Source organism: Oryctolagus cuniculus, chromosome 17 (assembly GCF_964237555.1).
Source record: "Oryctolagus cuniculus chromosome 17, mOryCun1.1, whole genome shotgun sequence".
Taxonomy (NCBI): domain Eukaryota; kingdom Metazoa; phylum Chordata; class Mammalia; order Lagomorpha; family Leporidae; genus Oryctolagus; species Oryctolagus cuniculus.
The window spans coordinates 46864649-46889753 of NC_091448.1; the positions used below are offsets into that span (position 1 = coordinate 46864649).

General features: G+C 58.0%; 1 protein-coding gene across 2 annotated transcripts in view; it reads left to right on the forward strand.

The window, feature by feature from the left end:
• The window catches only part of DOC2B (double C2 domain beta), a 49228-nt gene that overhangs the window by 15791 nt on the left and 8332 nt on the right, over positions 1–25105 (forward strand). For both annotated transcript variants that reach the window (XM_070061173.1, XM_051824566.2), the window contains 4 exons: positions 41–198; positions 4321–4402; positions 5015–5111; positions 5479–8449. In XM_070061173.1, coding sequence (XP_069917274.1) covers positions 41–198; positions 4321–4402; positions 5015–5111; positions 5479–5615 — 474 coding nt within the window. In that variant the 3' untranslated portion in view covers positions 5616–8449. The remainder of the gene's footprint in view (positions 1–40; positions 199–4320; positions 4403–5014; positions 5112–5478; positions 8450–25105) is intronic.

A 25105-nucleotide genomic window follows, 5' to 3' on the forward strand; every position in this document is an offset into this window, starting at 1 on the left:
GAGCAGGGGAGGACAGCCCAGCGCCTGCCCCGCCTGACAGGTGGACAAGACAGAAGACAAGTCCCTGGAGGAGCGCGGCCGCATCCTCATCTCCCTCAAGTACAGCTCGCAGAAGCAGGGCCTGCTCGTGGGCATCGTGCGCTGCGCACACCTGGCCGCCATGGACGCCAACGGCTACTCGGACCCCTATGTGAAAATGTGAGTGTACGGCCCCGGCCCGCCGCATCCGGGACCCTGGCAGGTAGTGGGCGTGGCGTCCACCTCGGTGCCCTCTCTTAGGTGCTCCTTTGACAACACCGGGGCGAGGGTGGCAAGCCCATTGCACAGGTGAGGACACGAAGGCTTGCAGAAGGTGGATGTCTTTGCAGAGCACGCAGGCAGGGAGTAGTTATCTCCTGGCACCGTGGCCAGGCCTTCCCGCAACCCCAGCACCCCGGAGGGCCGTGCGCAGGTGGGAGAGGGGCCAGGGGACACAGCCAGGGCCAGGGAGGCCCAGAGGTGCCGCGAAGGAACTCCACGAGGACCCCGCAGCTGCTCACGCATGCAGGCCCTGTGTTGGACCACAGGGGCACATCAGAGCCCCCCACCCTCCAGTGGGGACTGACGGTGGCACGGGGGTGACACCACTGGGGGCTGGGCTGTGCCCTGAGCTGTTGTTTGTGGGGGGGCAGGTGGCATTTGAGAGGGTGACAGGTGCCAGAGGTGGGTGGACACAGGTGGGTTCCCAGGGACCCTGTGGAAGGGCCAGACTGAGGAGAGCAGGATTTGGCTCAAGAGAAGGAGGTGGGAGAGGGGCGGGGGATAGAGGGGTCAGGACTCGGAAGCAGGAGAGAGCATTGTGGAAGCCCGGGAGACTGAGGCCACAGGGTCGTCTATTGCAGGGAGCACTACTTGGGCTCTGCCTCTCGGCCGCTGTCACGCTCCTGTCACTTGTAAAGGTCTATGCAGAGGAGCCCAGACGCTTTGGGAAGCAGTCGGCAGTCACTTAGGAAGTGAGTGCACACTCAGGGGGGTACCTCCCACTGCCCCCCGGGTGGAAGCAACGCACAAGGGCTTGGCCACTGCTGAGTGGGTGTCGTGTGCGCTGGAATACTATACAGCCGTCAAAAGGAACGGCATTCTAATACCTGCTCTGATAAGAACGGGCCCTGGAGACGTGGCTCCAGATGGAAGATGGCAGACGCCCAACTGCGCATCCTGTGTGTGTCCAGAACAGGCAGATCCGGGGAGACGGGAAGTAGATGAGGGGTTGCCAAGGGCTGGGGCAGGTGGGGGGCAGCAGGCAAGCGCCTGCCCAGGGGGCTGGGATTCTGCTGTGGTCAGTGAACGTGTTCTGGGGTCCCCTGTGATGTGCTGCACACCCTGTGAATCACATCCCCTAGAGCTGTTAGAGGGGCCGGCGTTGTGGCCCACTGGGTTAAGTCTCCACTTGGGATGCTGGCATCCGACGTCAGAGCGCTAGTTCAAGTCTCCGCTGCTCCGCTTCCCCTCTGGCTCCTTGCTAATGCACCTGGGAAAGCAGCAGGAGATGACCCGAGTGCTTGGCCCACCTGGGACATCCAGGTGGAGCTCCTGGCCCAGCCCTGGCCATTGCAGCCATCTGGGGAGTGAACCAGCAGCTGGAAGATCTCTCCATCTCTGCCTCTCTATCACTCTGCCTTCCAAAGAAAGAAAGGCTAAAGCCGGCGCCGTGGCTCAATAGGCTAATCCTCCACTTTGCGGCGCCGGCACACCGGGTTCTAGTCCCGGTTGGGGCGCCGGATTCTGTCCCGGTTGCCCCTCTTCCAGGCCAGCCCTCTGCTGTGGCCAGGGAGTGCAGTGGAGGATGGCCCAGGTGCTTGGGCCCTGCACCCCATGGGAGACCAGGAAAAGCACCTGGATCCTGGCTCCTGCCATCGGATCAGCGCGGTGCGCCGGCTGCTGCGGCGGCCATTGGAGGGTGAACCAACGGCAAAGGAAGACCTTTCTCTCTCTGTCTCTCTCTCTCACTGTCCACTCTGCCTGTCAAAAATAAAAAAAAAAAAAAATAAAAAAAAAAAAAAAAAAAAAAATAAAAAAAAAAAAAGAAAGGCTGCTAGCTTTAAAAGTCTGATGACAGCAGGCGCCAGGGGAGGCTGCCCGACAATGGTGCTGGCGCTGCCGGTTTCCATGTGATCAGCAGTGAACAGGGCCCAGCCTCAACAACAGCAAGACCGTGCGATCTGCTGTGTGCAGCGCTGGAGAGAGAGGGGCCGCGGCAGCTGTCTGGACTCACCCAGGAGGCGCTGTGTGTGCCGTCAGGTGGGGGTGCACGCCCCACGTGTGCTGGTTGTCCCGTGTGCGCCTCAGGCCCCCAGGCTCGGGTGGGAAGCTGCTGCTCACGGCAGTAACAAACTGGAAACAGCCGCCGGCCGTCAGCAGATGAACAGGCTAATAAGACGTGGCACACACGTGTGATGGCGTGCCGTGCGCTTGCAAAGCACACGCCGACAGCTCCCAGACTTGCAGAGCCCGCCAGCACTGTGCACGGCACTGCTGTTTGTGCAAACTGTGGGCTGAGCTGCAGATTCACCCAATCGCAGCTCGCAAACCCTGAGGAGGGCCGGTGTTTCCCCTCGCAGCTGAGGTCACTCCCATGGTGAGTGCTGGGCTCGGGTCCTGGCCCCACCCCCGATCCAGCTTCCTGCTCGTCGTGCACACCTGGGAGGCAACAGGTGACGCAGACCCAGTGGAGTTCCCAGCTCCCACCGTGGGCCTGGGTGTTTGAGGGGTGACTCAACAGATGGGAGTCTCTGTTTCTTGCCTCTTGAGTAAATGAAAATAAATTTTTAAAAAAATGTATCAGATACTCAAAAGACTTACATCTGGACTGACGGCATACAGACGGCTTTTTAAAATTATTTATTTTTTGACAGGCAGAGTAGACAGTGAGATAGTGAGAGAGAGATACAGAGAAAAAGGTCTTCCTTTTTCTGTTGGTTCACCCCCAAAGTGGCCGTCACGGCCAGCGCATTGCGGCCAGCATGCTGCGCCGATCCAAAGCCAGGAGCCAGGTGCTTCTCCTGGTCTCCCATGGGGTGCAGGGCCCAAGCACTTGGGCCATCCTCCACTGCACTCCCTGGCCACAGCAGAGAGCTGGCCTGGAAGAGGGGCAACCGGGACAGAATCTGGCGCCCCAACCGGGACTAGAACCCGGGGTGCCAGTGCCGAAGGTGGAGGATTAGCCTATTGAGCCATGGCGCTGGCCAACAGATGGCTTTTCTTGTCAGTATTCCAATCGAGTGTGGCTTAGCAATGACTGACACGGCACTTACCATCACCGATCCCGGCATGCTGGCGAGTATAGGGAGGAGCATCCCACAGGCGTTCTGCAAAGCCCGTGCTGGTCACGGGAGGGAGTGGAACAGCCTCGACTTGGGTGCCCATGGCGGAGGGGTGCCCTGGACCCACTCCGCTGAGGACGCAGAGAGCCAAGTGTGCCTTACAGTTACTTACTTACATGGAAAGCAGAGAGAGAGCTTCCATCTGCTGTTTCTGATGCTCGGGACTGGGCGGAGGCTGAAGCTGGGAGCCAGGAACTTCATCAGGTCTCCCGTGACAGTGGCAGGACCCAACCACTTGAGCCATCACTTGCTGCTCCCAGGCTCTGTGGGAGCAGGGATCTAGAGCCGGGAGCCAAGCCGGGAATCAAACCCGGGCACTCAGATATGGGGCGCGGTGTCCTAACCACCAAGCCAAGCACCCCCCAGCCACCTGTGTTTCTTTTCTAAGATTTGTTTATTCAATTGGAAGGCAGAATGAGAGAGAACCATCTGTTGATTCACAATGGCCACAACAGCTGGGGCTGGGCCAGGCCAAAGCCAGGAGCCAGGAGCTTCTTCTGGGTCTCCCACGTGGGTGCAGGGGTCCCAGGACTTGGGCCATCTTCCACTGCTTTCCCAGGCACATTAGTGGGGAGCTGGATCGGAAGTGGAGCAGCCGGGACTAGAACCAGTGCCCATATGGAATGCCAGCACTGAGGCAGAGCATTGGCCCCAAATCTGTTTTTGAAGGAGGTTTGAGCCAGGGCCCAACTCTGCTAAAAACGTTCTTCCGGTGGGACTCGTGAACCTTGTAAGAATTAGACACCCAGAAACGAGAGAGACCCTGCCTCCTAGGGGCTGTGGGGAGCGGGCGCAGGAGCAGAAGTCCGGCTGGCCCCTACCCCGGCCACTGCAGTGCTGGGACAGGAGGAGCCCGGGCACGCTTCCCCAAGGGCGGACTGCTCTGCGCAGCCCTGCCCGGCCTGTCCGCTCCCAGGACTCCCCCCGACCCTCTGCCTGGCCTCCCTCATGGTTCCAGATACCTGAAGCCAGATGTGGACAAGAGATCCAAACACAAGACGGCCGTCAAGAAGAAGACCCTGAACCCGGAGTTCAATGAGGTGCAAGGGCGCAGAGCACCACCCAGGCCACTGTGGGAGCCAGATGGGGGGCTGGGGGCCACGGGTAGGGTGTGGCCATGTGGGTGTAGGGCAGGAAAGGCAAGTGTGGAGGCGATCGGGCTCCTTGCTGAGGTCGCAGGGTTGGGGAGGAGCAGATGTGAGAAAGAGGGGTGCTCAGTGGGGGGATCTAGATGCCCCTGTTCCTGGAAGGTCCTCAGCCTGGGGGTGGTACAGCGGGAGGTGCACACGTGGGTGCATCCCCGTCTCCCTGGAGCAGGTGGGGAGGGCACCAGAGGGCCTCGGCCGAGCCAGAGCCACCCCGGCCGCTCCAGGCCAGGCAGAGGTGGCTGGAGGATGCTCCCGGAGTGGAGGGCCCCGAAGCCAGGGAGAGGGTCCCAGAGGAGGAGGCGGTCAGCCCAGCCAGGCCCGAGAGTGGTCGGGGACGGCCAAGTGGGCAGCGAATGCGGGAACATAGAGAAGGAGCAGGTGGAGGAGGGTGCGGGGACCCCCGGGGCCCTCATGTGCAAGTGGGAGGCATGGGTGAGGACCCGCCCACCGCCCGGCACACGCCCCACCCACCCCATCCCCCATCACCCGCCCTCTGGTCAGCAGGAGTTCTGTTACGAGATTAAGCACGGGGACCTGGCCAAGAAGACTTTGGAGGTCACCGTCTGGGATTATGACATCGGAAAGTCCAACGACTTCATTGGTAAGGAGGCATGACGGGCACGCCGGGTGGCCATTTGCCTGCCCTGGGCTCAGCTGAGGCCTGAAGCCCTAAACCGGCCACGGACCCTCCTCCCTGGCCTCTGGGGAGAGTCAGGGTCAGGAACCAGCTGCCCTGGGCAGCACGAGGGCCCTCAAAGGGGCAGACAGACCCCGAGAGGGAAGGAGCACCGGGGGGCCACGCAGCCACCCTGGCGGTCAGCACTTGGGGCCGGCCCGAGCCCCCTGCGCCCCGGCCGGTGGGGACAGTGGTGGAGGGAGGGCACACGCTGCCCACGCTCAGAGCCCAGCGGCAGGGAAGTACCTGCCACCGTGCCTGTGCCGCTGGCTGCCCTTGCCGCCCCCTGCAGGTGGCGTGGTTCTCGGCATCAATGCCAAGGGCGAGCGGCTGAAGCACTGGTTCGACTGCCTGAAGAACAAAGACAAGCGCATCGAGCGCTGGCACACGCTCACCAGCCAGCTCCCAGGGGCCGTGCTCAGCGACTGACCGCCCCGGCCCCGCGCCCGCTGCGCCCTGGGCTTCCTCGGCTGCCACCAAGGGCTGCAGCCCCCACGCGGGGGGAGATCCAGGACACCTGCTCGGACCCAGAGCCCCTTGGAGGCCACAGAGGGCCAGGCAGGGTAGAGCCGGCCTCAGCCTCAGCACCTGCTCGGGGGAGGGGACGGGGCCGGCCAGCGGGCACGGAACCATGCAGAGGTCAGCAGCAAGGCACACGCTGAGAGGACGGAGCGGGGCGCACTGGGAGGGCAGGCCGGGCGGGCGGGAGACGGTACTGCCAAGGACGCCGACTCCCGGGGGTAGGCAAACGGGCTGGAAGGCATGCGCCTCTCTCTGGCGTTGCTGGGCTGGTGGAGAGGGGCCTGCGGGCTGGGGGCCAGGACACGGCAGGGAACACGGGCCGGCTGACAGCGCTTCACATCTGCCACCCCCACGGCCTGCCCTCAGGGAGCCCCTGCAGACCACTGCAGCAGGGGACGAGCAGTGCCACCTGGCAGAGGGGAGGGAAGGCTTCCTGGAGGGGGAGGTTCTGCTGGGGGAAAGGGCGGGGCGGGCGGGGGCCCTTGGGGGAAGGTGATGGAGCCGGGAGCCCCAGGGTCCTGCTTGGGGGCAGATGTGTTAGGGCTGCGGGCAGGGGTAGGGGCAGGTCAGCCCAGGCCCCGCGCTCCTGCTGGCTCCTTGGGGCGGGAGGCTGGGGCGGCTAAGACAGGAGGGTGTCCTCAGGCGTGCGGAGGAGGCTCGTGGTTCTGTGGCTTCCCCCTCTGCCCTTTGACCTCTACGTCTGGCTCAGGCTGGGGATCGAGCCCCCCAGTGTCTGCCCATGGCCTGCTGGCCCTCCTGAAGCCTGGGAATACTGGAGAGGGAGCCCCAGCTCAGGGGGTGGGCTAGGCCGGAAGCCCCCAACCCGGCTGCCCAGGGCCCCCCACACTGGAAGGACAGATGCAGGATGGAGGGGTGTCAAGGCCGCTGCCCCGTCACAGTGAGCCCACAGCTGGGCAGCGGGAACAGAGGCCCACGGAGGAAGGTGACCTGCCCGAGGCCGGGATCCGCAGCGGCGCCCGTCACGGCGGTTGGGGAAGTGGGGTGCTGGGCTCACACGGGGGTCCCACTAGCTGCCCACCTGCTGCAGACACCAAGCACATCGCCGAGCGTGGCCGGGGTGGTGGCTCAAATCCCGCAAGTGCCCATCAGCCCCTTCTGGGCTCACAGGGACCCCAGGAGGAGCCTTGGGGCCCCGTCTTCCAGAGCCTTTGCCCTGGGTTAAGGGGGCCATGTGTTCTGACCCAGGGACCCTTCACACAGCGGGGCTTGTCATCCCAGGGGCAGAGGACCCGGGCCCCTGTCTGTCGGGGAGCTCTGTGGTGTGTTGAGACAAGGAACCTTGTCCCTTTGCTGGCTCAGAAACCAGCCCCCTGGCCAGGCCTTGAACTCTGCCCTTACCCAGCCTTTGACCCTGTGGCCCGGGGGGCAAGGCGGCAGCTCCTTTGTCCACACAGCTAGAACAGGGGGCTTCTGGGGGCCCAAGGGGAGAGGGGGTCGTGCTGAGGGGCCCGGCTGGAGCAGGACTCTGGGCACCCAGTCCAGGGCCCGCGGCCTCCCCAAGGCTGTACACATGCGCGCGTGTCTGCAGGTGCCCTGTGGGGCGCTCAGGCAGGAGCCCCCCCCTCCTCGAGGGAGCCTGAAAACAACTGGCTCTGCTTTGACCCCAAACAGGCATCTTTCCTCCCCCTGGCCCGTCAGCCCCACAAAGACGGGAAGTCTGATGCAAAAAAAAAAAAAAAAAAAGTCATTCCAAAGTCTGTTGTCAGTAACGCGGCGGGGGAGGGGGGTCGCCGGAGCGCTGCAGCCCCCTCCGGCCCTGGGTTCCGCCCCGCCCACCGCCGCCACTAGCCAATCCCCGACGGGCCCGTCTTCCAGCCCTGAAGCGGTAACCTCCTGACCTCTAGTGGCGAGAGCGAGGAGCTGCACCTCCCCGGGCCGTGCATGCCCTGCCCTTTATTCCTCCGCGACACGACGAACCTCCCGCTGCATGGACTCGCGTGCACTGCTTCACACCGTCTTGCCACCGTGTGACGGCCGCAGAAACACGCGGCGGCCCCACGACACAACTTTTATACTTTCGTCCTCCTTTCCCCAGGGTGTCCTTTTTAAGTCTTCTTTGTTAATGTTTATAATGACATATAACCCAAAGTAAACGGACACGTCGTACGGCGATGTTGGCTTGGGAGCCTCCTTCTCATGGATGTGGAGCGGTGGGAGTGGGAAGCGCATTGTCACCGAGACCCCCGCTTGACGGAGACCGCCAAGTTCCAGATGGGGAAACGGGGCCCCAAGAGGGCAATGAGACTCCTCGCGCAGAGCCACGCGGCCGGCCCGCTGCAAGCCCGAAATTCAAATCGGGCCTCACCTGGGCCGGTATGCCCCGTGCCGCTCGTGCAGCCCAACGGCTGTGCGGCGTTAGGACTAATGCCAGGCACGCGGGGTAGAATCAGCGACAGCGTCAATAGCCAACGCAATAATGATGCTACATGACGACCAAGGACGCGGCCTAAAGGAACTAGGGGGCCGTGGCCGGCAGGTCGACTCTCCTCCAAGGCCCCCCATGTATCACGAGCTTGGTTCCCATAGTCCTGGTGCGAATTCTCAACACCAGGTGGGCCTCGTGGGAGGGCCTTGTGCTCCGGGGGGCGTGGGCGGCAGAAAAGTTGGTTATAAACGCGAGAGGGCCAGGCAGCCGGCCCTGGGGTCTCTCGGCGCCCACCGCACCGCCGCCTGGCCGGCCCTGCAGCACCGTGAGCCGCGTCTACGCGTTTCTCCTTAAAGTGAGTGAGTGAGTGCCTTTGGGCGTTCCGTTCCCGACGTGACCCCTGCAGGTGGGCGGGAGGTCGGGGCGGCTGTGAGCTGAGGAGGTGGGGAGTTTGGGGGGCGGGCGGCTCGGCCAGCGCAGCAAGGGGCCCGGGCAGTGGCTTGGGGGCAGCTGGGAGGCCGGTGGGGCGCGGGGAAGCGACCCGCCGCGGCTTGAGTGGACAACACAAGGGGGCGCGGTTGGGGCGAGGCCATCCCTTGACGGCCGCCGGCTCCCGGGCGTCTGGCTGTCCTCGTTCGTCTTTGGGGAGGCAGAGGAGGGGCCTCAAAAGCGGGCAGGGGTGCGGGGTGCTGTGCTGTGTTCTCAGTCGGGTGCAGGTTGGACGTCCTAACACGGGGCTTGGGTACCCCACGTCGGAGAGGGGGCGGGGAGGGTGCTATGGCCACGTGTGCGCAGGGCAGGCCGTGGCCAGGCAGGGTGGCCTCGTGGCCTCGTGTCATCAGCTTTAGCCGCGGACCATCTGGTTCTTGTTAGCTCGGGTTCAGTCATGACTTTATTCCTGGTGGCAGTGCCGCTGGGCAGTGTCTGGGGCGGGGACCAGGCCCTGTTTGGAGGCCTGGGGTCCAGGCCCCGGGGGGCCTTCCGGGCCTTCCACTCCCAGCGGTGGGGTGTTTGTCATTTGTGACCGAGAGCCCGGCCTGGGGCTCCAATACCACGGCACCCCTCGGTCTGCACCGTGTGTCGTCAGTGTGTGTGTGTGTGTGTGTTCTCTGCTAGCTGTTAGGAGAGTGGGGGCCACCGTTGTCTGTCTGACTGCAGTAACACCCCCCCCAAAAAAAGAAACAGGGCTCGACATCCAGGGGTGGCTGTTAAAGGCAAGCTCCGGGAAGGGGTGGCTGTGTGGCCTAGGAGTTAGGATAGCCCTGTCCCACAGGAGGGTGTCGCTTCCATTCCCAGCTCTGCACCGTGTGTGCAGGAAGGAGAGCCCCCAAGTACTGCAGGGACTCTGCCAGGACCAGAGAGAAGGTGCCGGAATCGCACTCTTGGGGGCAACAACCCCGCACTGAGGCGGACTGCTCTGGGTGTCCCGTGGGTATGACCTCATTTAATCCTCCCAGCCGTGAGGTACTGGTCCAGTCCCCGTTCGACAGATGGGGAAACAGGCACAAGGCTCACCCGAGGATGTTAAGGGTTCTGCTGTCTAAGCCTCGTGGCACCTCACTTCTGGGCTGCACTGTTGGCAGAAGCGGGTAGTGGTCAGGCCTGGTGGGAAGTGCCCAGGTCCCAGGACTGTCACTCTGCTGTGCCGGGAAGGACCGCCCGGGGCTCACCCCCTGGGCCCTGCTGTCCGTCTGGACTGAGAGTCAGTGGTCACCTCTGCCTCAGGGGCCCGCGGGGCAGGACCTGGAGGTGATGTGGCGCTGGGGGCACTTGGGTGGCTTCCCCACCCGAGTTTACTTCCTGATGGGCAGCTTGGGACTGCGAGACCAGACAGCTCGGACTCCTGCTCGCTGCCCTGCGCCTTCCACACCCACTCTGCCCATGCACTCCTGCTTCGCCCAGGTGCTAGTTGGCGCACAAGGATGGGCATGAGCCACGCACAGCTCCAGGAGCTGGGACACCCCTGCACCCACCATGCCCCCCTCCCCTGCCACTGAGGGGATGGACGGGCCCCCACTGCCGGGGCCCCCTGCGTCCCTTTGGTCTTTTTTTTTTTTATTGGGGGGTGGGGTGGGGAGTGGATTGTGGTAGGAACACAGCGTGAGTTGTGCACGCTTGGGCTGGTGAGCCACAGACCCCGCGTGGTGTAGCCCTCTCCAGGGTTGATGGGCTGGCCTGAGGGAGCTTTGCCCCCATTGGACGACCCCATGATGGCCAGCCCCTGGCAACCACTGGTAGGCCTCCGCACTCCCGTGGGTCTGGCAGTTGTGCAGCGTGTAAGCAGCATTGGGCAGTGCTGGGGCTCGCCCGGCCGTGGCTGCCTTTTTCACTCTGCATCCCATCCTCTGGGGCCGTCCGTGTTGTCACCAAGGCAGGTTTCCTTGTTGAGGTTGAATCCGATTTTAGCGGTGTGGACAAGCATTGGGAGACCGCAGCGTCGGGGGAGGATGCGGAATGGCGGCCACGGCTCTGAGTGCGGATGGCCTCCCCCTTGGGCTCGTTCCTGCGTCTCTTCCCTTGCCTCTCGGGAAAGAAATGACTCACTGGAGTTGCCACTCCCTCCCTGGGTCAGAGGGCAGGGGTGACATCACACGGCGGAACTGTGGCTACCAGCAGGGCATGCAGGATCCCACGTACTTGGTTAGGAAGTCCCTGAGCGAGAGAGAGGAGGAAGTAGCAGCCAGCCCAGGGAGAGACTGGTACCCCGCAGCCCTGGGCGGGAGCCAGGTGAAAGCAAAGACAGAGGGCAGCTCGCCCAGTGCTCAGCACGCCTGTTGGGAGACCTGCGCCCCACGTCAGGACCTAGGTTCAACCCCTGCTGATGCAGATCCTGGGATTCCTGCCATTCACCTGGGAGACCTGGATGGAGTTCCTGGTCTTGACCTTGGCTTGGCCCAGCCTAGGCTGTTGGGGGCATCTGGGGAGCGAAACAGCAGATGGAAACCCCCCCCAATCCATGGGTTCGCTCCCCAGATACCTACAACGGCTGGGATGGGCTGAGCCTGCGAGCAGAGAACTCTGTCGCGGCCTCTCGGGGGTGATGGGGGCACAACAACCGGAGCCACCACCTGCCGCCTCCCAGCATGTGCACAGGGAGGTGCAGGTGCAGGCTTCCCAGCCGGAATCCTCACTGCTAGGCCAAGCACTGCGCCCACTTGCACCTCTCTAGGAGCCTGGCCAGGCAGTGGAGCCGTCCCCGCGGGGCTGTGCACTCCCAGACTTTAATCGGCCGACCAGCTCTGTGCCCTTCCAGTGACTCCGCGTTCCCTTTCCCCTGCCCCCTGTCGCCCTGTTCTACTTTGCGTGGCTGCGGATTTGCCTCGTAGAGCTGGCTCATGTAGATAGAATGTCCTCCTGCCTGGCTCGGACTGGCCAGCATATTTGCAAGGTCCCTCCGTGCGGTAGCCTGCACCAGAGTTTGCTTTTGACGCGGCATCATGCGCTGTTCCACGCACATACGGCTCGTGTCGGTCCGTTCATCTGCTGACGACCGTGCAGACGGTCTGCGCCGTGGGCGATCAGCAATCCTGCTGCTGCACACACGGACTTGTCAGCATCTGCGCCCCTGCTTCCAATCCTTTCCGATAGACACGCAGAAGCGGAACTGCCGAGACACGCGATGCTTCTGTGTGACGGTGCAGGACCTGTGTCACTGTCTTCCACGTCACCATGCATTCCCGCCAGCAGTGCGCGAGACTTCCACTTTATACGCATCCTCACCGATACTTGCCATTCTCTAATTTCGGGTTTAGGCTTTTGTGCTTGTTATTCTGCTTCTCAAGTAAACAAAAACAGAGATCCCTCATCTACTGGTTTGCTCCCTAAATGCTAGCAACAGCCGGGCTGGGAACTCCATCTGGGTCTCCCACGTGGGTGTCAGAGGCCCAAGCACTCGAGCCATCCCCTGCTGTCTCCGGGGATGCGTTAGCAGGAAGCTGGCTCAGAAGCAGAGGTGCTGGGTGGGGCTCAAACCAGCACTCCGGTATGGGATGTGGGCACCCCAAGCAGCAGTGGTTTAACCCACTGTGCCCCAACACCTGCCCTAGTGTGGTGTTCTTAAAAATGGCCGTCCTAGGGGCAGGTGCTATGGCATAGCAGGTTAAGCTGCTAAGCTGCCGCCTGCGGCACAGGCATCTCCTGTGGACACCGGTTTAAGTCCCCACTGCTCCACTTCCAATCCAGGTCCCTGCTAATGTGCCTGGGAAGGCAGTGGAAGATGACCCAAGTCTTGGGCCCCTTACTCACCTGGGAGACCCAGAAGAAGCTCCCAGCTCCTGGCTTTGGACCGGCCCCGCCACGGCCATTTGGGAAGTGAGCCAGCAGATGGGAGATTCTTTCTCCAACTCTGCCTTTCAAGTAAATAAATCTTAATGAGTGAGAGAGAGTGAGCGTGAGCTTCTGTCTGCTGGTTCACTCCCCAAATGGCCACAACAGCCAGGGCCGGCCCAGCCAAAGCCAGGAGCCTGAAGCTCTGTCCGGGACCTGATGCTGGGTTGCAGGCGGGGCTTTATAGAGCTCCAAATGGCACCACATGGATGCTGGCATCGCAGGCAGCTGCGTAACTCGCTGTGCCACAGTGCCGGCGCCTGCACCGTCTTGACAGAGTACTTTGACACACAAGAGCTCTTGATGTTAAGGCTGATTCATCCGTTTTCTTTTGTTGCCTGTGCTTTGCATGTCGCATCCAAGAAGCCATTGCCAGATCCAATGTCATAAAGGTTTTGCTCCACGTGTCCTCATGAGAGCTTTTTTTTTTTTTTTTTTGGACAGGCAGAGTGGACAGTGAGAGAGAGAGATAGAGAGAAAGGTCTTCCTTTGCCGTTGGTTCACCCTCCAATGGCCGCCGCGGTTGGCGCGCTGCGGCCGGCGCACCGCGCTGATCCGATGGCAGGAGCCAGGAGCCAGGTGCTTTTCCTGGTCTCCCATGGGGTGCAGGGCCCAAGCACCTGGGCCATCCTCCACTGCACTCCCTGGCCACAGCAGAGGGCTGGCCTGGAAGAGGGGCAACCGGGACAGAATCCGGCACCCCGACCGGGACTAGAACCCGGTGTGCCGGCGCCGCTAGGTGGAGGATTAGCCTAGTGAGCCGCGGCGCCGGCCCTCATGAGAGCTTTATCTCTGAATGTTTGTGACCCACTGACTTGATGTTCTGTGTGGTATGGGGTGTGCTAAGGATTCATCTCGGTTCTTTTGCATGTGGATATCCGTTTTCCAAATACTTTCTGTTGAAAAGATTGTTTTCTTCTCCATTAGTGGACTTGGGACTTGTTTGGAAAATCAGCTGACCAAAGATGTGAGGCTGTGTTTCTGGGCTCTCCATCCTGTCCCATTGGTCTGTGTGCCTATGCTTTGCCTGTCAGTTTTATTTTATCATGTATTTTGTAAAGTTTAATTTATTTGAAACAGTTACAGAGAAAGAGGGAGAGACAGATCTTCGTCTGCTGGTTCACTCGCCAGGTAGCAGCACTGGCCAGGGCTGAGCCAGGCTGAAGCCAGAAGCTTCTTCTGGGTCTCCCATGTAGGTGCCAGGGGCCCAAGTGCCTGAGCCATCTTCCATGGCTTTTCCCAGGCCATCAGCGGGAGCTGGATTGGAAGTGGAACAGCCAGGACTCAAACCTTCACCCATATGGGATGTGGGCGACGGCTTTGCCCGCTGTGTGACAGCGCTGACCCCACACGGAGTTGAGTACTGTGCTGCCTTTTTTTTTTTTTTTTTTTTTTTAATGGGAAATGAAAACAATTTTGGGCCAGCGCTGCGGCTCAATAGGCTAATCCTCCACCTAGCGGTGCCGGCACACCGGGTTCTAGTCCCAGTCAGGGCGCCGGATTCTGTCCCAGTTGCCCCTCTTCCAGGCCAGCTCTCTGCTGTGGCCCAGGAAGGCAGTGGAGGATGGCCCAGGTCCTTGGGCCCTGCACCCATGGGAGACCAGGAGAAGCACCTGGCTCCTGCCTTCGGATCAGCGCGGTGCACCAGCCGCAGCGCACTGGCCGTGGCGGCCATTGGAGGGTGAACCAACGGCAAAAAGGAAGACTTTTCTCTCTGTCTCTCTCTCACTCTCCACTCTGCCTGTCAAAAAATAATAATAATAATAATAACAAAGAAAGAAAACAATTTTGAGGGACTGACGTTGTGGCATAGCAGGTTAAGCCACCGCCTGTGATGCCACCATCCTACGTGGGCACCTTTCACATCCTGGTTGCTCCACTTCCGATCCATCTCCCTGCTAATGGCCTGGGGGGAAAGCAGCAAAAGATGGCCCAAGTGCTTGGGCCTCTGCCATTCATGTGGGAGACCTGGAGGAAGCTGCTGGCTCCTGGCTTCAGTCGGTCCCAGCCCTGGCCATTGCTGCCATTTGGGGAGTGAACCAGTGGATGGCAGATCTGTCTCTCCTTTTCCCTCTTTATTTATTTGAAAGAGATATAAATATTTTTTAAATATAGGGGGAAAATGTTGGAGAAGTAATTATTCAAGCTGGTTTGAAATTCCATATGAATTGTAGGCTGGAATTCCCTATTTCTGGAAAGAAAATAATCAGACAGGCCATTAGAATATTGAAGGGTTACATTGGATCCATAGACTACTTTGGAAAATCAAATACTAGTATCTTTAAAATATATGTATGTATTTGAAAGAGTTACAGAGAGGCAGAGGCAGAGAGAGAAAGGTCTTCCATCTTCTGGTTCACTCTCCAGATGTCCACAATGGCCGGACCTGGGCCAATCCAAAGCCGGGAGGCAGGAGCCTTTATCCTGGTCTCCCACGCGGGTGCAGACGCCCAAGCACTTGGGCCATCCTCCACTGCTTTCCCAGGCCACAGCAGAGAGCTGGATCAGAAGTGGAGCAGCGGGGACTGGAACTGGCACGCATATGGGATGTCAGCGCTGCAGGCTGGGGCTTTAACCTGCTGCGCCACAGTGCCGGCCCCAAATACTATTATGTTAATTTACATCTGCCTGGCTGTGAACACAGGTGTCTTCCATTTATTTATGTCTTTAATTTATTTCAGAAATGCTCTGTAGTTTACATGTACAAGCTCTTCACCTCCTCAGTTCACTATTCCTTAGGACTTACTCTTTTGATGCTATTGTGAATATAATTCTCTAGTTCTGGAACATCTGTGGCTAGTGTACAGAAATAGAATTTGTATGCGTTGATTTTTGTATCGTGCAATTTTGTGAATTGGCTTCTTGCTGTAACAATTTGGGGGGGAATCCTCGGGTTTTCCGCAGATGAGATCATGTCCTCTACGTCCAGAGGCAATTGCCCCTCTCTCTCCAGTTTGAACGCTTGCTTTCTTGAGGACTTGCTCTGGCCAGCACTTCCAACTGGGCATTGCATAGAAGGACTGAAGGAAGCCAGCTCTGGGCCGGCGCCGTGGCTCACTAGGCTAATCCTCCGCCTTGCGGCGCTGGCACGCTGGGTTCTAGTCCCGGTTGGGGCGCCAGATTCTGTCCCGGTTGCCCCTCTTCCAGGCCAGCTCTCTGCTGTGGCCCGGGAGTGCAGTGGAGGATGGCCCAAGTGCTTGGGCCCTGCACCCCATGGGAGACCAGGAGAAGCACCTGGCTCCTGGCTTCGGATCAGCGCTGTGCGGCGGCCATTGGAGGGTGAACCAACGGCAAAGGAAGACCTTTCTCTCTGTCTCTCTCACTGTCCACTCTGCCTGTCAAAAAAAAAAAAAAAAGCCATCTCTGTCTTGTTCTGACCTTGGAGGAAACTCTTTCAGCAGAGCATGCTAGCCCCCGGGGTTCATCATGAGTACTACTTGGTGTGGTGTGTGCACATAGTCCAAAAACGTGTGGGGAAAATTAGATGACGAGTTTATTTTGGTGTAAGATATTTTTAAATTCATGCATAGCATATTGAAAACGCCCATTTTCCCATGCATTTTTGGAGATCCCACATAGGCATGCATTCCAAATTTTGCATCAAAATAAACTTTGAATCCTGTTTTCTGCAAATTTTTTAAAGTGTCATACACACACACACCATTTGTTGTACTGAATTTCTATTTCTAGGTTACTGCTTTTATTGAAGGATGTTGAATTTTGTCAACTGTTGTTGCATCAGTTAAGATAATCGTGTGGTTTTTCTTTCGTTTTGTTCATGTGATTGTATTGATTTTCTTTTATTTGTTCATCTTCATTTTATTTGAAAGGCAGAGAAGGAGAGACATAAACGGAGAACTCCCTAGCGACGCCGGCACACCGGGTTCTAGTCCCGGTCAGGGTGCCGGATTCTGTCCCGGTTGCCCCTCTTCCAGGCCAGCTCTCTGTTGTGGCCAGGGAGTGCAGTGGAAGATGGCCAAAGTGCTTGGGCCCTGCACCCCATGGGAGACCAGGAGAAGCACCTGGCTCCTAGCTTCGGATCGGAGCGGTGCGCCGGCCGCAGCGGCCATTGGAGGGTGAACCAACGGCAAAGGAAGACCTTTCTCTCTGTCTCTCTCTCTCTCATTGTCCACTCTGCCTGTAAAAAAAAACAAACAAACAAACTGCAGGGCCAGCAACTCCAGCTGTCATGGCCAGTTGGGGCGTGGACCAGCGGATGGAAGACCTCTCTCTCTCTCTCTCTCTCTCTCTCTCTCTCTCTCTCTGGTTCTACCTCTCTCTGTAACTCTTTCAAATAAATAAAATAAATTAAAAATAAAGGCAGGGGGCTGGAGCCGTGGGTCACTTGGTTAATCCTCCGCCTGCAGTGCTGGCATCCCATATGGGCACCGGGTTCTAGTCCTGGTTGGGGCGCCGGATTCTGTCCCGGTTGCACCTCTTCCAGTCCAGCTCTCTGCTGTGGCCCAGGAAGGCAGTGGAGGATGGCCCAAGTGCTTGGGCCCTGCACCCGCATGGGAGACCGGGAGGAAGCACCTGGCTCCTGGCTTCGGATTGGCACAGCGCCGGCCGTAGCAGCCACTTGGGGGGTGAACCAACGAGGGAAGCCCTTTCTCTCTGTCTCTGTCTACAACTCTACCTGTCAAATAAAAATAAAAAATAAAGGCAGAAAGAAACAGATTTTCTATCTGCTGATTTACTCACCCAAATACTTGTAACAGCCGGGGTTGGACCAGGCTGGATTCGGGAGTCAGGATCTCAGTCTGGGTCTGCCACGTGGGTGACGTGGGTGACGGGAGGGAAACGGAGCTGTCGCTCTGCTCCCATGGTGCACTGGGCGGGAATGGGATGCGGAGCCAGGACTTGGACTCGGCTCCAGCATGGGAGGCAGGTGCCCCAGGCAGCATCCTGACAGCTGCACCTACTGCTCGGGCCCGGACAAGTGGCTCTGGTGCAGAGCACTTTTGAAATCATGTCTAGACGTTTTTATGGTATGTGTTTCCATGAAGTTTAGGAAGATGCCTCCAACGCACAGGTTTCAAAATTTTTGTTCTCAAACTTTTAATTCCATTTCCGCGTTTTGTGTGTGTGTGTGTGTGTGTGTGTTTAAGTAGTTCAGTTTTCCTTTCAGTTCTGTCAGTTTCTGCTTCATGAACTATGAACTTTGGGAATCCTATTTATATGCATCATGTTTGTTATATTGTCTGGCAGTATTGAACATTTTTTACTACGTAATGTCCTTCCTTGTAACTTGTAGACTTTAAGTTTCATTTATTTGGAAGGTAGAGCAACAGGAGGTTTGGGGGGGAGAGATGGAGAAGGATCTCCTACGCTGGTTCACTCTCCCAGTGGCCACAACAGCTGGGGCTGGGTCAGGACAAAGCCAGGAGCCAGGAGCTCCACCTGAGTCTCCCACAGGGGTGGCAGGGGCCCAACTTGGGCCATCATCCAGTCTTCCCAGGCACATTAGCAGGGAGCTGGATCAGAAACAGAGTAGCTGGGACTCAAACCAGCACCCCCATATGCTGCCAGCCTTGAAGGCAGTAGCACAACCCATTGCACTAGACCACTGCAGTAGAATGTCAGCCCCAACTTTTTGATTTGATGTTCATGTTCTCTAAGAATACTAACATTCATTGTGTCTGTCCTAATAATGCACACAGAATATCATTTTTCATTGTTTCAACCTTTTTTGTGTCCTTATGTCAACAGTGAGTCTCTTGTATGCATATAAATGGATCTGTGTGTTTTTTAATGCAGTTGGCCAGTCTCAACCTTTTTAATATTATCTACCACATTGACATTTAATGTGATTATTGATAACGATGTACTTCATCTCTTTTCTGTCTTAAATCTTTTTTTTCATTTCTACTATTACTTTTTTTCATATTTTTATTCCCTCATCTTCTGTGTGTGTGTGTATGTGTGTGTGTAATTTTTAAAGATTTATTTATTTGAAAGAGCTGCAGAGAGAAGTAGAGACAGGTCTTCCATCCACTGGTTCACTCCCCAAACGGCTGCAACAGCTGGGGCTGAGCCAATCTAAAGCCAGGAGTGTCTTATGGGTCTCCCACATGGGTGCAGGGGCCCAAGCACTTGGGTCATCTTCCACTACCTTCCTAGACCACAGCAGAGAGCTGGATCGGAAGAGGAGCAGCCGGGACTCGAACTGGTGCCCATATGGGATGCTGGAGCCACAGGCAGAGGCTTAGCCCACTAAGTTAGCCCACCACAGTGCCAAACCCTTCTGTATGTTCTTTTTCTAGTGGTTACCTTGAGTATTACAGTTAACATCATGAACTGGTAACAACCTGGTGTGAGTAATATTGCTTCCAACTGTAGACAAACATTCTGCTCCTAAACACCTGTGTCCCTCCTCCGTTTCCTGCCACAGGTCACACGTGTACATACTGTCTGCTCACTACTGTATTTCCAGCTTCTGCTCTGTGCACTTGACTAGCTAAATGATCTAGGGAGGAGGCTCAAAGCCGCACCTTGGCGGGGGGGCCAGTATCGTGGCAGAGCGGGCAAAGCTGCTGCTTGGGAGGCCATGTCCCCTTTCAGAGTGCTGGGCCGTGTCTTGGGCGCTCTGCTTCCAATCCAGGCCTCTGCTGAGGCATCTGGGCGGCAGCGGATGATGGCTCGGGCAGTGGTCGAGCCCTGCCACCACTGTGGGAGACCCTGACGGAGCCATTCAGGTCAAAACCAGTGGCTAAGGTGCAGCTCGGAGACCGCAGCGCCTGGGTTGAGGTCTGATGCCGTTCTGGCTTCCTGCTAGCACGTGCCCCGGGAGTCCGCCGCGATGGCTGTAGTGCTGGGCGCCCCGCCACCCCCATGGGGAGCACACACGGAGTTAGACTCCTGCCTCCAGCCTGACCCAGTCCTGGCTGCTGCAGGCGGTTAGGGAGCGAACCAGCAGGTGGGAAATGGTGCACTGTCTCTCCTGCGTATAAAATGAAAATTCTGAAACACCACGTGCCCGGTACATAACACTGGTGGTGGTCTATTTACCCGTGAGGGTATCTTTGCCAGTGTTCTTTATAGTTGCTTTTGTCTGAATTCCTGTCTGATGCCCTTTCATTTCAGCCTGAAGTCTCCATGGACCTCTTCTTGTAGGGCGGGCCTGCTGGTTATGAATCCTGTTTCCTTTGTCTGGAAATGTCACTTCTGTCTTTTTTTAAAGATTTATTTATTTGGAGAAAAGACAGAGGTCTTCGATACGCTTGTTCACTCCCCAGTTGGCCACAACTGCCTGAGCTGTGCCAAGCCAAAGCTTCATCCAGGTCTCCAACGTGGGAGGCAGGACCCCAAGCACTTGGACCACTCTCCACTGCTTTCCTAGGACATTAGCAGGGAGCTGGATCAGAAGCAGAGTGGCCAGGACTCAAACCAGCGCCCATAGGGGTTGCTGGTGCTGCAGAGGGCTGCTTAACCTACGGTGCCACAGTCAGCGCCAGCCCCAGTTATCTGAAAGGAAGAATAACAAAGACCGAGAGCTTCATCTTCTGTTTCATCTCCCAAATGCCTGCAATGGCCCAGGCTGTTCCGTAACAAAGCCAGGAGGCAGGAACTCCATCCAGGTCCCACGGGGTGGCAGGGGCCCATGCACTGGAGCCATCGATGCTCCACTGCCTCCCAGAGCACACGTCAGCAGGAAACTGGATCAGAGGCAAGGGATGCGGGCGTCTCCAGCAATGGTGTAACCCCCTGTGCACAATACTAACCCAGCCTGTCCCCATCAGTATTTATTTTTCTTACTATGAAAGGCAGAAATACACAGGGAGAATGAATGAGAGACAGGTCTTCCATCTGCTGATTCACTCAGCCACAACACTGGGGCTAAGCCAAAGCCAAAGCCAGGAGACGGGTGCTAGGAGCTTCAACAGAGTCTCCTACACGGGTGGCAGGGGCTCAAGCACTTGGGCCTTCTTCCACTGCTTTCTCAGGCCATTAGCAGGGAACTGGATAGCAAGTGGAGCAGCCAGGACTTGAACCAGTGCCCATAAGCGATGCTGGTGTCACAGGCCAAGCTTTGCCTGCTATGCCCCAGCGCCGGCCCCGTCTCATCATTCTTGAAGGGCAGCTCTTGCCTTTCGTGGGTGGGCTTTCCCCCTCTGGATTCTAGCCGTGTCGCCACGCTACCTTCTGAGGCGGAAGTGGCTGCTCTTGCAATGGAGGGTCCACGCACGCGATTTCTTCTCGCCCTTTCAGAGCCTGTTGGGACTCATCCTGTTTGTAGTCACTGAGCTGCTTGTATACGTAAATCCCTATCTTTCTTTCCCCTCGGATTTGGGACGTTTGGGTCATTTTTTTATTGCGAGTTTCTCTTCCCCTTTGTCTTCTCATTCTGTGGCACCCGGGAAACGCCAGACGTACGGCGGCGTCGCGTCCTGGGGCAGCCGGGCTCTGTTTGCGTTCCTCCTGCTGCTCTGTGCGCAGGTCATCTCGGCGTCCTCGGGTTCCCCGTGCGTCTCTTCCCGCTCACACCTGCTGCGGAACCCCGGTGAGCTCTCCATCTTAGTTACTGTACTCACGCTAAGTGGCCGTACGTGTCACATCAGAGCTGTGGGGAAGAGTGAAGAGGTGAACTTGGAAAAGGCCAGTGCTGTGGCGTAGCAGGTTCAGCCGGAGCCTGGGACCCCCACATCCCACATCCCAGAGTCCTGCACCGCGGCTTCCAGCCCGGCTCCCTGCGAACGCACCTGGGAACTCAGTGCCGAGCCCCCGCCACCCACGTGGGACACTGATTGCGGCTCCTGGCTCCTGGCTTCGGCCTGGCCCGGCCCTGGCTCTTGCAGCCATTTGAGGAGTGAACCAGAGGACGAAAGATAATTCTCCCTCTCCCCATGTAACTCTGCCTTTCAAGCAAATAGAGCTTTTTTTTTGAAATAATAAATACATATATTTTAAAATTTTGCAACAAGGAATCGGTGTTATAGCATAGCAGGTTTAAGCCACTGCCTGTGACACCAACATCCCACACAGGCACTGGTTTGAGTCCCGGCTGCTCCACTTCCAATCCAGCTCCTTGCTAGTGCGCCTGGGAAATCGGCAGAAGATGGCCCGAGTGCTTGGGGCTCTGCTGCCCAGTGGGAGACCCGGATCGACTTCCTGGCTCCTCAGCAGGTTTTAGCCTGGCACAGCCCTGGGTATTGGAGGCATCTGGGGAAGTGAACCAGACGTGCGGTTTCTGTACCTTGGTGCCTTTCAGGTACTTAGCTTTTTAGTAAGTAAGACTGGAAAAGTGGGTAACGCGAGTTGCACTGCCCGAGAGCGGCTCGCCGGCGTGTGTGCAGGCTGCTTTCCCGACGTGTTCCTGCCTTCGGGTTTCAGTCTGGGCATAGGATGGCCGAGGTGCTGGTGTTCTACTCACTGGGCTTCGTTTTCCATGGGCGTCGTTGTCGATGTGTCCTCCACGAAACGTGAGGGAACTGTCCTACCTCGAAGCTGTACGCGCCGCCTCCTTGTGGAATTCCACGTGCGCACCCATTGGACCTTGTGATGCTCCCTCCACCCCACACGTGTCCCAGGGTCCATTCTGTCCATCTGTCACCTTAGGATTGGGTCACTTCTAGTGAGTTACCTTCAAGCCTGTTGGAACTTCTATCATTTTTTTTTTCCTTTAAACATTTATTTATTGAAAGATGGAGTTACGGAGAGGCAGGCAGAGGGGCCGACGGGGAGACACAGACAGAGCTTCCACCCGCTGGGTCACGCCCCAAATGGCAGCCACAGCCGGGTCTGGGCCAGGCCAAAGCCAGGACCCAGAAGCTTCATGTGTGTCTCCCACGTGGGTGCAGGGGCCCAAGCACTTGGGCCATCTTTCGCTGCTTTCCCAGGCGCATTAGCAGGGAGCTGGATCGGAAGTGGAGCAGCCAAGCCCACGTGGGCTGCTGGCACTGCAGGTGGCAGCTTTACCCGGCCCCTTAAGGGATCTTTATTTGGGAGGGCAATTTCTTCACTGAAATGGAGCAGGCAGCAGTGCCGGGCCACTGGTTACGCACCATGAGACGGCCGGGGTCTGTCCCTGCCCTGGGCCTGCATTCAGGAGCAGAGAGGTGGGTTCTGCCACAGAGTCCAGAGCCCAGCTGAGGCGCTCCCTGGAGAGAGGCTGTCTGGGACGTCCCCCTTCCCGGAGTGTAGCGGGCGCGGCCACTTGTTTAATGCTCACAGTGAGCAGCTGGGGCGGCAGGCCTCTGGAGTCCGCTCCTGTCCAAGCTAGAATGACGGGGATCACGTTGACCCTCTGGCCTGAGAGGACCGAGCTGCAGGCCGAGTGCAGGGCTGTGCCGCACTCGGACGACCAAGGGCAGAGCAGGAGCCCCATGTGTGCCAGGCTCCCAGGGTCCTGCTGGCAGGGCTGCTGGGCCAGGGCACAGGAGAGCAGGGCAACCCGAGGTGGAAGAGCAGAGGGGCCCCCAGCCGACGTGTGCCTGAGAGTGAGGTGGCCTGGAAACGCGAGAAGGGCCGGGCCAGCGTTCATGCAGGTCGGGAACAGCAGCTCCTCTCTGTGGCCAGAGGAAATACAAAAATTTCAAGATCTGCCCCCCCCCCAAATCACCCCCAAGGGATTTTGGGTAGAAAGATCTTGGCTCTGTAGTGGGGAACACTGGCTTTAACTGAGCACTACTCCAGACTTGCCTAACAAGTGATAAAAGCAAAACCCAGACAGATCAAAGGATTTCCAAGTAGTTTGACCGTGGCCCAGAGAAAGCTCGGGACGATTGAGAGGTGAAGAGAGATACCCCACACCCAACAGTCTGGCACCCAGGCAAAACTTCCCGGGCATGCAGGACAAGCTCGGGTCCCGGCTGCCCCACTGCTGATCCGGCTCCCTACGAACACACCTGGGAAAGCAGCAGAGGATGGCCCACGTGCCTAGACCCCTGCACCCGCGTGGGACCCCAGAGTTCCAGGATCCTGGCTTCGGCTGGGCCCAACCCGGGCTACTGTGGCTGTTCAGGGACTACACTAGTGGATGGCAGATCTCTCCTTCTCTGTCACTCTGCCTTGCAAATAAATCATTTAAAAAAAAAAAAAAGTTGTTTAGGAAGAAGGACAATGATGCCGGATGGCAGTCTGCATCTACAGACAGGGGATCCCTCAGGTGAATGTGTGAGACTGTTTTATGCCTCGTATAATCTTACTAAATGACTTTTTATTATAAAAAAATGAGTATTGAGGGGTTTACCACACATGTGGTACAAATAAAATGCTTGACCACATGGCCTAGTGTGAAAGGGGAAACTGAGGTATCTTGTTGCCAGTCACCCGCAGGTGGACCACAACAGGGCTGTGCGCTGGAGACCCTGACACAGCCACAGGGACAGCAGTCACACTTAGGTGCCCAAGTGGACGGGAGAGACTCATTAAAGGAAAAAATACAATCTGCAGTGCTGGCACCTGGCTCCACCTGGCTATGGGCACTGGCTCCAGTCCCGGCTGCTCCGCTTCCAATCCAGCTCCCTGCTAATGGCCTGGGAAAGCAGTGGAAGATGGCCCAAGTCCTTGGGCCCCTGCACTCACATGGGAGACCTGGAAGAAGCTCCTGGATCCTGGCTTTGGATCGGCCCTGCTCCAGCTGTTGTGGCCATTTGGGGAGTGAACCAAACGCTAGAAGACCTCTCTGTCTCTACATCTCCTGTCTCTAACTCTGCCTCTCAAATAACATCTTTAAAAAAAAATACAATCCAGGGATTGGTGCTGTGGTATAATGGGTGCCTGTGGTGCCGGCATCCCATTTGGGTGCCGATTCATGTTCTGGCTGCTCTATTTTTCATCCAGCTCCCTGCAAATGCACCTGGGAAAGCAGAGAATATGGCCCAAGTGCTTGGGCCTCTCCCCCGCCCCACCTCCCCACGGCAGAACAGGAAGAAGTAGCCATTTGGGGAGGAATCCTGCAGATGTAACATTGATCTCTAACTCTGCTTTTTTTTTTTTTTTTTTTTTTTTTTTTTTTGACAGGCAGAGTTAGAAATAAAGGTCTTCCAGCCGGCGCCGCGGCTCACTAGGCTAATCCTCCGCCTAGCAGCGCTGGCACACCGGCGGGTTCTAGTCCCGGTCGGGGTGCCGGATTCTGTCCCGGTTGCCCCTCTTCCAGGCCAGCCCTCTGCTGTGGCCCGGGAGTGCAGTGGAGGATGGCCCAGGTGCTTGGGCCCTGCACCCCATGGGAGACCAGGAAAAGCACCTGGCTCCTGGCTCCTGCCATCGGATCAGCGTGGTGCGCCGGCCGCAGCACACTGGCCGCGGCGGCCATTGGAGGGTGAACCAACGGCAAAGGAAGACCTTTCTCTCTGTCTCTCTCTCTCTCACTGTCCACTCTGCCTGTCAAAAAAAAAAAAAAAAAAAAAAGGTCTTCCTTCCATTGGTTCACTCCCCAAATGGCGCACTGCACTGATCTGAAGCCAGGAGCCAGGTGCTTCCTCCCGGTCTCCCATGTGGGTACAGGGCCCAAGGACATGGGCCATCCTCCACTGCACTCCCGGGCCACAACAGAGAGCTGGCCTGGAAGAGGAGCAACCGGGACAGAACCGGCACCCCAACTGGGACTAGAACCCGGGGTGCCAGCGCCGCAGGCAGAGGATTAGCGTAGTGAGCCGCGGCACTGGCCGAAGCTCGTAGCTTTGTATTGGCCCAGCTCTGACCATTGCGGCCATCTGGGGAGTGAACCAGCAGATGAAAGATCTGT